Consider the following 12,064-nt stretch of genomic DNA (forward strand, 5'->3'; position numbering starts at 1 on the left):
TACATTAAAGGAGATTAAAAAGACATGACAATCAAATGTAACACATGATTATTGATTGGATAAAGGATTTTTAAAAATTAGCCAGAAAGTGCTAGCTGGTTAGCTCACTTGGTTAGAGTGTGGTGCTGATAACACCAGGGTAAAAGGTTTGGATTCCTGTACCAGCCAGCTGCAAAAAAATAAATAACCCATAAAGAATGTTTTTGGAATCACAGAAAATTTTGAATATGGACTATATGCTATATATTTTATATTGATATTAAGTTTCTTGAGTGTGATATTGTGGTTATGTAGAAAATGTCCTTGTTCTTAAGATACACATTTAAAAATATTTAGAGATGAAGTCTGTACTTGTTAACACTTTCAAATGGTTCTGAAAAAAAATGCAGACAAAAATAAAAAGAGATAAAGTAAATGTGAGAAACTGGTAACAACTGGTAACTCTAATTGTTAGATTAGTAAACCTAAATCACCTAGGTGAATGATAGATGGGTGGGGTGTTCACTATATAGTACACCTCCAATTTTTCCGTAGGTTTGAAATTTTTCAAAATAAAAAAATGGAGGATGAAAAAGTACTTAACAGCACCTTGGACTCATGTGTTTACTGGGCGGGCCTGAGTTCACAGGTGACAAAGATGGTGACTGGCTGGTTCAAATTTTTAGTATCCTTTCTCATTCATTCCCGAATAAAAATAAAGCAAATGCCTGTATAACTTCTGGGAAGCAGTGTAGTGTTAATGAGGCATTTAACAAGAGACTAATAAATTACCACACATTCATAACCTGGAATCCGGAATCCTTGCAACAGTCTTTAGAAGAATAACGTATGTCTATATATACCATCATGGCAAGTGGTTCAAAATATATTAACTGAATAAAAGCAAGCAGTAAAGGTATAAGGAAAGTACGGTCCAATTATTTCAAATGTTGATATAAATTATCATTTAGGTTACAGGCAGCAGAATTTTTGGATTACTTTCACTTTCTCTGTTGTACTTTACTTTCTCTGTTGATTTGCATATATTGCTTTTATAATAGGTCAAAAACATTAAGAATCACACACAGATAATTAACCAAACTAAAATTCTACCAAAACCACAGCAGAAAGCATCCTCATTTTGGCTCTGAAATATGAGCTAGATGCCAGCGGCAGATCTAGGGATAGTTTTATCAAAATTATGAGCAATATTTACCATCAAATGTCAAAACAAAAGGACAATAACGAAGTCCCAGAATGTAGCCATTATTCACTAATTTATCCATTAAATAAACATTTATTGAAAGCAACTTTGACTAGTACTGGGGATACTGAAATGAGTAAGACACGAACTCTGCCTTCAATAAGTTTACAGTCTAACTGGATTAAACAGGCAAGCAAACCATTAATCCAAAAACAGCACAATGAGTATCAGAGAGGTGATGCCTGCAGATGTAAAAGGCTGATAAGCAACATAAAGCCAAAAGCAGACGACATGACATGCTGAGCACATCTTCAATCACTGCATCTCAGACACAGGCTACAGACTAACAGAACACCTCCAAGTTTACAGCAGGTTCATACAATGGTGTTTACTCAAAGATACATTAAAATTAACATGAAGAAATATAATTCAGTTTAAACATTTATTAGGCATGGATGTGCCAACAATTCTGCCCAGAGCCAACTTACAAAGACAAAATTCAGTTCCTACCCTCAAGATACTCAGAAAAAAGTGGTTCTCCTCCCTCTTAAAAATAGAAACAGGTTGGACCGACCCTGTGGCTCACTTGGGAGAGTGCGGCGCTGGGAGCACAGCAGCACTCCCGCCACGGGTTTGGATCCTATATAGGAATGGCTGGTATGCTCACTGGCTGAGCACGGGAGGGTTGCAATCCCCTTACCAGTCACAAAAAAGGACAAAAAAAAAAAAAAATTGAAACAGGCCATTAACAGGTATATTTGTAATATATATGCTGTATGTAATGATATACAATTACATTAAATATAACATAATGTATATAATAAAAGAAAAATGTCAATAACAGGCCATTAAGGATGAAGAACCTAGGAATATCATAAAGATTACCATTTATTTAGGACTGACTCAACGCCAGGGATGCATACACACTACCATAAAGAGGGGTTAAATCCACCCCAGGTTACAAAGCTAGATTTTGAACTCAGGGACTCTGTCTCTCCCAAAGCTCAATTACAAGAAAAACATGCAAAAAAGAAGAAAAAAAAGTCCGAACTATTAGAAATAAAAACAATATAGAAAACAGCACAGACATCTGAACATAAGATATATTTGATGAATACATAATGACAAGTTTTATGACTTAAGTTATACAGTTACTTGTTCAGGTATTTAATTAATTTTGAATTAATACAACATACAACAACAACAACAAAACAAAAAAAAACTAGGGCCGGCCTGTGGCTCACTTGGGAGAGTGTGGTGCTGATAACACCAAGGCCATGGGTTCAGATCCCTATGTGGGGATGGCCGGTTGGCTCACTTGGGAGAGCATGGTGCTGACACCACCAAGTCAAGAGTTAAGATCCCCTTAGCTGTTGCCTTTTAAGAAAAAAAAAAAAAAAAACTAAACTCAAAGGAAGAAAAAGCCTGCATAATGACTACTGCAATTTATAAAAACATTTGGAAGACAATAAGGGTCAGCATCAAATTTTCAGTTTCCCCACTGTCAAGTCATCTTATGTCTAAATTTGGGGTTGGCTAACTGCAGCCCCAAACTGAATCTGGCCGGCTGCCTATCTTTGTAATTAAAACACACATTTGTAAATAAAATAAATATTTGTTTATTGAACACAGCCATCCCCACTCGTTCTAGTTTAGTCTACGGCTGCTTTCCTGCTACAATGGCAGAGCTGACTAGTTGTGACAGAGACAGTATGGTGCACGAAACCTAAAATATTTATTTTCTGGTCCTGTACAGAAAAAGTTTGCAGACCCCTGGTCTAAATTATAGTCATATAATGGCAGAAAAATAATTAGCCTGTTCATTTCAGCCCTATTTAAGCTTTATTATAAACTCTACCCAATTTAAGTTCTCTTCCTTTGTAATTAGTGTCACTTAGTAAGTGCTAATGAGTATGAGTTTCCACAAATATGTTCACATTTCAGTTATTTTCCATAGAGTTGGTCTTACTTTACCTGCCCAGCAAATTACCCTTCACACTATTACTCCAAACAAAATCCTAATTAAGACACATTTGCAATTATCTCCATACATACTTATCCTTCAATTGAATACAATCTACAAAGATGGAGACAAGCAAAGCTAACACAGAGATTATAGTTGCTATAACTAAATAATTCCTAATACCCTATTCACACTAAAACATCTCAGTCTAAGTGCCATTTAAGACCATCAGTGTCACCAAACTGCTCATTAGAAATGCAAACTCACGGGCCACATTCCAGACCTACCAGGTGATTTTTATGCACACCAAAAGTTTGAAAACTGCACTAAAATGGATTTTATATTACTTACCTTGAGGGTGAAAAGGCTGATTCGGCCAGGCAGTTTATAAAATAGCCCCTCTCCTCCTCTCGAATTGGAATGTAGCATGGCATTGAGGCACGCAAGAGGGGATGTCCCACTATAAAACAAAAAAGGATGGATGAGGGTCATACAAATTCATATGCCTATGTAATTACTCAAAGACTTAATCGCTCCCACTCATTCTTAAATTGAGAAGTGGAGCAAAAAATACACAAAGATCCCATGACAATTCCACTGTGAAAACAGTAAAAAAAAAAAAAATAGTAACCAAATGAAATTCTCATAAATCACACTCAGAGAGCTCTGGGATAAGAGATGTTATGTGATACCTAAAATCCATACCTAACATTTCTTTAGTGCTTTTTGACAATATGAACCAAATTCCCAAGAAATTAAAAAAAAAAAAACCCACAATTTATTCAAGTTATATTTTAATAAGTTTTTAAATTTTAATAAAATTTTACTATTAAAAACCAAACTGAGAGGGCCGAGCCCGTGGCGCACTCGGGAGAGTGCAGCGCTGGGAGCACAGCAGCGCTCCCGCCACGGGTTCGGATCCTATATAGGGATGACCAGTGTGCTCACAGTGCTCACTGGCTGAGCGCAGTGCGGCCGGTCTCAAAAAGGACAAAAAAAAACCCAAACTGAGAGCTTCCCAGCATCAACATTTCAACCTACATATCATGCTCAGAAACTGCCATGTAACATTATCATCACAAACATCACAGAATCAATGGAGCTGTCCCACTAAAATAAGCACACTTTTTTTTCGGTTAAATATTTTCTAATAAGCACACAAAAAGAACAGTATTTCATTTGCTTTTTCTCTGTTGGGAAGGGGAGAGGAAAAGTTTTATTCTATATCTACCCAGGAACAGTCATTTAAATTTGAATGCAAAAAGTCAAGTGGATTTAATACCCAGTAACGCTTAAACATTAAAAAGTTGGCATATTGGTTGTTCCACGGTCTCTGCCGCAATAGTAGGTCAAAAAACAGTGACAACTCAGTAGGATAGCAGCCACTTATTGAGTCATAAAATATAAAAGCTGTCAAAAATATAGACAAATGCCCATTATTTGTATTAACTGAGTTTGGCACTAGCATGTTAGTGGTAGAATTCACCTGTACACCTTCTCTTCTCCCTCCCCAGCATGTTAAAAAATATATACAAATACCTTAAGTAAAGCCACTTGGCACTTTGCAGAACTTAGAGGCTCTAACTTATGCAGTGTGTTAAAAATAAATTCTGAGTCTAAAAAAGTCATTAAAAAAAAAAAAAGATTACTTATTCTGCCTTGGAATACACTGAATGCTAAAAAAATTTTCACCAAGATCCAATCTCTAAAAGAAATCTTGTGCAGAATCTGGAGTATCAAGTGGGTGTGCTAGCATCTCTTCTACAAAGGAGACCAGCATGCCGGCAGAGTCCTTCTGTGACTCCTACACACTATACCACTGTCTACAAATTACAGAGATGCTCACTCATCACGAGACACCATGATTGCTTCATAATTCCTATAAGAGCAAGAAGCAGAAACAAGTTAAGGTTCTCAGTTCCATCTGTCCCAAAGGGACTAATTTACCTTCTATAGGCATAGTGGTCCAACATCAGTGCAGACAGCAGCATGATATGAAATAGCCCATAAAAACAAAAATAAAGCACAATTATAACACTGCACAGTGAACAGGTACCAGTTAAGTGAATGTGATCTAGACAATCCTAATCTTCCCTCCCCACAAAACATCAACTTCAGAATGTTTGAACTGACAATTGGAAAGTGAGGACCTATGGACCCTAAAAGGTCAATTCGAGCAGCTAAAGCTTGACCAGCAAAAATATATGCTGCTTCTTCTGAGTCCAAGGAAGGGACCATGTTGTGCTCTCCCCATTCCTCATTTAAAAAAAAAAAAAAAAAAAAAAAAAAAAAACCTGGGGTGAGGAGAGAGAAGGATTAAGGACAGTTACTAGTTTTCACACCTGTAAGTCTTTCCATGTTTCTAACTTGTTGCTTCTCTAGGAAAACTAACATCATAAGACAATAAAGGTTACCCCAAAATTTAGCACATTCATATCATGAATGGCTAGAATCAAGGGTGAGGGGAGAAGCCAGTGGATTTTATGTCGGTGAGACCATTCCCTTCTTTATCCTAAAAGAAAGGACGTCAAAGGTACAACATAGAGAGAAGAGTAGTTTTAGGCACATTAGAGCCTATCAGGCTCTGTCCCTTCTTTATTACTGAAACTTGCAAAACAAAGTACAAAAGAAAATGTGCCCTGACTTCTTACGCGAAAAACAAGCTCTATGTCAAGATTTAAGGGAGAGCATGAATGCAGAAAGCTGCTGCTCCTCATTCGTGATGACCATTCATCGCACCTGCTCTCCACTCAGAGGACACACAACCCAGCAGATGAAAAGTTCAACACCACCACCACACACACAACACTGATATATACACAGGTGGACTTACTCATATCACTGCACAACTATGGAAAGACACATGTCCTATGAAACCCTCATATTAAGCAACAAGAGCAATACAAACCTCATTTCCTTTAGTCCTTCTGCCTCTATGACCTGCAGAATCTGTTTTGGTGTCATTGGAGCATCCGAGTAGTTTTCTAATACCTGAAGAAATATAAATGTCCTGATTTCAGTGTGCAGTTTCTATTTATATCCATCAATCTGTATCATGGGCTACAGTTCTGCCATGAGGTACTGCTAGTGACAATTTAGTTTTTCTACAGCTAAAATTACTTCAGAAACCAAATTACACATATATCCAGTTACTTAAAGTTACTGCAATTAGCTGAATGAAATGTTCTAATTCTCAATACTAAGGACAAGCATCTTCTTAGCATACATGTTATGGTACGCAAGACCTTCACAACCCTGGTTGCTGCTTAACTTAATGCTGTTAATATGGCTAAAATACAGAATACATAGTGCTGCACAATAATTTATAAGACAGAAATGCATTCAGGTTTTCTTTCCCGAGGAAGTTTGATTAGTACCCTTATTTTTAAATGGTGCTTTTTGCCACTGTGGTGTGAAATTCTGGTGTTAACTGTCACAGTACATCTTGCCATTTGGCAACATGATGCTATGATTCTGTGTGACTGGTGCAAGCAAAACAATGAGAAATGGAATTTCCTCTTGATGTTAGCATTATCTATAAGTCATGGCAGTATTTTTTTAGTGAGCAACTACAGCTCTCTCGCTTTAAGAAGTTGGGTTGTTTTAGAAATGTTATTCTTCTAAGGGAGGAAAAAAGGCAGGCTGTCAATATCTTTGTACTTTCTCTACCTGTGCAGCTGCTGAGGTTATTCCAACCAAGCTAACATCTCTCAGTCACTTAACAACCATAGCAACTAAGTACTGCTGTCACAAACAAAATGTAAAGTAAGAAGTCTGACAGGAGTGCTGTGGAAGGTGCTCTCTGTGGAAGAACATAAGTTTTTAGCGCTAAAGGAAGTCAAGGTTTGCAGAAGTTGGGGCTAAAATAAAACCCCCATTTCCCACAGTCCCATTCTTAGCCTCTTTTTTTAAAGTCTTTCTTTTTTCTTTAGGTTTTTTGTTTGTTTGTTTGTTTGTTTTCTTTCAACTACTACCTAATTCTGATAACTCCCGAATCTCTACCTCTAGCCCTGACTTCTCCCCAAGCTTCAGATTCAAATATTCAGTTCTGTACTGGATGTGCCCCCTTGATCATCTACTTCAATTCATCTCTACTCTAATTTACCTCCCCTCCAGACCCACTCTTCTTCCTATAATCCCTCCCTTTGTTGGCAGCCTGTCTAATTTACCTTATTCAGAAATGCAGGCATCATCCTTCACTCTAACCAGTCCCCCAGGCCTCAAAGCCAGTCTCTTACCTGACCCTTCACTGATATCCCTGCATCCAGTCCTGCTTTCCTCAAATCCATTTTTACTCTGCTGTCATCCTTCTTTCAACAAATGAGCAGAACACCTACTTTGTGCCAGGCACAACTGCAGGAATTCATAGTAAAAACACCAAATCCCCACTCTAACAGAATTTACGGGCTATAGCCTGAGGTCAACCCAACAAAGCAAACTTTCCCTCATCACTTTCCTGCTTTAAACTCCTTCAATAGCTCACTAATCACACACAGCAAAATCTGAAGCTTCCAGAGTCCACCGGACCACTGGTAAAGCACAGACTTTAGAACCAGACAGGTTCAGTTTCTCAGTCACTAGTATTTGGTGCATATGCTCATAATATAATTTTTAATAATTTTACTGTTTTGGGCCGGCCCGGTGGCGCACTGGAGAGTGCGCCACTTGGGAGCGCAGCGGCGCTCCCGCCGAGGGTTCGGATCCCATGTGGAGACCGGTTCCCGCTCACTGGCTGAGTGCGGTGCGGGCGCAACACCGAGGGTTGCGATCCCGTACCGGTCAGTAAAAAAAGACAAAAAGGAATAAAAAAAATAATAATGATTTTACTGTTTTCTAAATGCAAGTGATTACCATTAAATTACCTTTTAAAATTTAGGGGAAAAAAAAAAAAGAAAAAGAAAGGAACCAGACAAGCCTGGATTGAAATACTGGATTAAATACCTCCAAGTCTGGTCTCTGCCTGTCTCTAACCTGATTGCCACACTGACACTCCACAACTTCATGTTCCAATAACTACTCATAATTCTACCAATTCCCATTTGGCAGATTTTCTCTCTCTCTCTCGCTGTCTATTTATTGTCACCAGCTCCTGCTTATGCCTTCTGTGATGGGCCTAACTCCTACTTACCCACCAAGATTCAGCTCAGAAAGCACCTTCCTCCAGGAAGCCTTCCCTGACCTCTGCCAAGCAGAGTTAAATGTCTCTCTTCAGTGTCCCCATTGTTCCACAACACATATAATTATCTTCCAAACCAGAACTTGAGAGTGAAAGGAAAGAATTATTCATAATTATGCCTGAAGAACAGGCAGGAACCAGTGCTTACACACCTATGATAACACTTATCATGCCTGTAATAAAATTCTGTTCATGCATCTGGACCCTCCCCATCCCCAGGAGACCATAAACTCCTCAGCTGCAAACCTTATCCATCTTTGTAGTCCAGAATGTAACTAAGTGTTAAGGTAGGCAATGTTGACTTGAACAAACCTACAATAAACCCTGATACAAGCTACTAATGTTCAGTGCCACAAGATATCATTTCTTTGATACTAATTAAGTGTGAGCTGAGCGAGCAAATTTTTGTAGAATTTTCTTTTTCTAAGAAGCATGACTCTGGGCCGACCCCGTGGCTCACTCGGGAGAGTGCGGTGCTGGGAGCGCAGTGGTGCTCCCGCCATGGGTTCGGATCCTATATAGGGATGGCCGGTGCACTCACTGGCTGAGCACGGCCACAAAAAAGGACAAAAAAAAAAAAAAAAAAGAAGCATGACTGAAAAATTAGCTATCAATTATTTACGCAGCAGTCAGGAAGAGGCTGAGAAACTAAGGCAGAGGAAACAAAATCTCTAAAAGAAAGTTACATCAAAAGATACAAAGTATTCACTTTTATTAAAACTGTATATGCCTCCAGCTTTTAGTATAAGAACAATTCAGCAGTGTTCTATTCCTAGGCTCTTTCTAGACTGTACATTTTTGAAAAAGAAAGAAAAACTATCTCTTCTCCTACTTCAAAGAGAGAAAATGTTTGATGTAAGAATGGTCAGTCATGAATCAAAGTGAAAGCTAAAGCATGCAATGTAGAGTTTCTCCAGTTAAGGGTACTCAATTTAAAGGGAAATCCCCCTGGCTATATCTCTCCCAAACAAATTGTTCATAAAGAGCAGGAGGATTTATACCCATCCAGCCACTTAAAGTCTACTTCTTACATCTAGAAAAGACAATGCTACAAAATCTTTGGAAGAAGAGTATCTACTTCTCAGCAACATAATTAATATCAGCAAAAATCAATTTCCTGAGATATATTACTCTACTGAAATACTCCAGAATTCTCTTTCCTCTACCAAAACAGTTTTTAAAATGATTCCTGGTATCACTCCCCATAGTGAGTGAAGTCAGAAGCAATGTGAAACTGTCCCCAAGGAATATGATTGCCACTGCAAGCATTCCAAATTCACCTGTCCAAGGAGTAGTCAGACTAGCGATGGTTATTCGGTGATCTAGTCAACTACCCTACCATTACAGCTCACTCCTAGTCAAGTTTCTGTCCAGTGTAGCTCTCATAAACTCTCCTGCACTCAGTGTTACAGAAATTTTTTTAAACAGGAAGAGGACTCTAAAAAAGCACCCTACCAACCAGTCCCATTCAAAGGGGCAGAAAAGTCTAAAACAAAAAACACGTAAAAGATATGCAAAATTACACACCACATTCCCCCAAGTCCTCTTCCATATGCATAACTGTTCCACAAACTAATTCCTATTCATATTACTATTTTTAATGAAAAGCCACAGAAGAAAAAGAGAAATAACTTACTTGGATAATCTGGCTTGAAGTTGAGCCAATGACAAAACAGAAATAGCAACTTCCATACTGGAGACAGTGGACCCAATTCCTAAAGCCTTTCAACCATTAAGAGCCAGAAGAGCTTTAAGACAAATTGACTTTAGAATTCTGTCTGTACATAAATAACACAGGATTTAAAGGTACTTCCACCTACCTCTAGCCAGTAAAACTCTGGCAAGCAAATTTCCTTTGGGTGTCCAGAGTCATAAACACCTGCATAACAGGAACTCAGGAGAATCTCAATGAAAACCCAAGACTCAACCTCCAGGAGACAGAGAGCACATCCTTCTGGCTGTCTCCTACTCCTCTTCAGGCCTAAATGTTTCCAGGTGAAGCAACATAGGACAAATCCTGAAATTTGTAAGAGATCCTAAAACTAGCCAAAGCTTCCAATTTTGACTGAATCAGAAAAAAAGTTATTTAGGAGCTTCAAAAATCTTCAAATTTTCATCCACTGCTTCACTTGACTTGTAAAAAAAATTTTTTTTAATTAAAATCTTCAAATTCCACATGCCAAACCAAAGTAAATAAACTGAAGCACAAAACTTCAGCATGCTAAGAACTGCTATTTCTGTTCCCTGGGCAGCAAATGCCCAGGGAAGATGATCAGGAACACCACTGATAATTCTCCTGTGGCCCAAACACCTTCAGTTCTTGTAATCAATAACTGAGTTTTACAAACTGCAGGAAAGAAAAAGGTATATTCTAGATTTGTATCAACCTCCAACACATACTCATCCTTTTTTGCACAACACCTTTGAGAAAGAAAACTCACTTCCCAATAAGATGAAAAATTAAAAAGTTGAGGTCCATTCATCATAAAAAGTGAATAACAATTACCTATAATCTACAGCGTGTCAAGAGGCTATGTGCACACTATGTCGCTGTGACAGTTCTGAGGAAGTGACCTCTCTGGGAGAAGTATAACTTGTTACTATTACCATCAGCAAGATTTTATAAGGACACGTCTTAGCTTTATGGGTACAAATCCAAATGGAAGCTATTTCACTTACAAGTCTTCTGACGCTTTTAAAACAGAAAATTCACAGCCCCCCTCACCAGGCGGCTTCAAACACTCAAATTACTCCCCGTTTTTTCTAAATCCTCAGGGAACAGTATCTTCAAACAGAGACACTCTTTGTCCAACATACATTCTTTGCAAAGTGTATCCAGTTCTCTGCCAAGTGTCTATCTTCAGTCTAACTTATAAAGCAAAACACCCTATTCAGCGTTTCTCAAAGTGTAGTTGGAGAGCCATCTGCATTAGAGTCACCTGGGAAGCTGGTTAAAATGCAGATTCTCAGGCTTTATCCCAGAATCTCAGACTCAATAGGTATTAAGTAGGGCCCTAGGACAAGCATTTCTAACAATCTCCCCAGGTGTCCCCCCACAGGACACTAAAGTTTGAGAACCACTTGCTCAGGGTTCAAGCTGAGAGTAAGCACTTGATTCCCTCCCCACACCTGGTTTAGATTGGAAAAGCTCAAAGTGCCACTTGCGTCCTTGAAATTGGGGGCGCTTTCCCACCCCCGGAGTCAAACACACCACCCCATTACCCACCAGGAAGGGAGGGAGGAGCTTCAGACCCTTCCCGGAAACCTAACTCCCCCGGGTGAATAAACGAAGCTTCCCCAGACCCCCAGAAGCTGCCAAATAGTGGGGGAGGGGAAGCTGGGGCCCCGCCGCCCGGAGGGGGAGGAGCCGGCCTGCCAGCTCGCCCCTCCGCAGGAATTTAGGGGGGCCGTGCAGAAAAAGGCGCCACATCCCATCCCGGCGGGGGATCTCTCCCCACCCAACGCCTTGGGGGGTTGTCCCATTCCTGGAGAAGGTGGCCCCGCCCCCTCCTGCGGTGGGCAGTGCTTCATTCCTCCCCCTCCCGGTAGGGGTGCGCGGCGAGCCCACCCCCCACGCCCCCCACTGAGCCCCCTTTGGCGGCCTGCCTCACCAGGCGCGCGGCCTCGGCCCACGTGCGCTCCTTCTTCCTCTTCTGTTTGTCCTTCATCCTCCTCCTCCCCGGCGGCGGCGGCTCCACGCGGGACCTCCGGGTGGGGCGGGCTGGGGCGACGGCGCGGGACT

General features: G+C 39.9%; 1 protein-coding gene across 1 annotated transcript; it reads right to left on the minus strand.

Annotated features, from left to right (window-relative positions):
• Positions 1 to 3,245: 3,245 nt before the first annotated feature.
• On the minus strand, positions 3,246 to 11,991 carry LOC103594149 (putative Polycomb group protein ASXL1). Its single transcript, XM_008577336.1, has 5 exons — positions 11,934 to 11,991; positions 6,055 to 6,137; positions 5,094 to 5,096; positions 3,498 to 3,606; positions 3,246 to 3,260 (listed from the first exon to the last, which is right to left on the minus strand). The coding sequence occupies exons 1-5, from the start codon at positions 11,988 to 11,990 to the stop codon at positions 3,246 to 3,248; spliced, it is 267 nt and encodes an 88-aa protein (XP_008575558.1). The 5' UTR covers position 11,991.
• Positions 11,992 to 12,064: the final 73 nt, after the last annotated feature.

This window comes from Galeopterus variegatus, unplaced genomic scaffold, assembly GCF_000696425.1.
Source record: "Galeopterus variegatus unplaced genomic scaffold, G_variegatus-3.0.2 Scaffold65, whole genome shotgun sequence".
Classification (NCBI taxonomy): Eukaryota; Metazoa; Chordata; class Mammalia; order Dermoptera; family Cynocephalidae; genus Galeopterus; species Galeopterus variegatus.

What these genes read in the sequence shown, in the direction of transcription:
- LOC103594149 (XM_008577336.1), bottom strand. Translation starts at nt 11,990, where the DNA reads ATGAAGGACAAACAGAAGAGGAAGAAGGAGCGCACGTGGGCCGAGGCC. An exon ending in GGGCCGAGGCCGCGCGCCTG is followed by an intron (nt 6,138 to 11,933) that starts GTGAGGCAGGCC and finishes ATATTTCTTCAG; the next exon opens with GTATTAGAAAACTACTCGGA.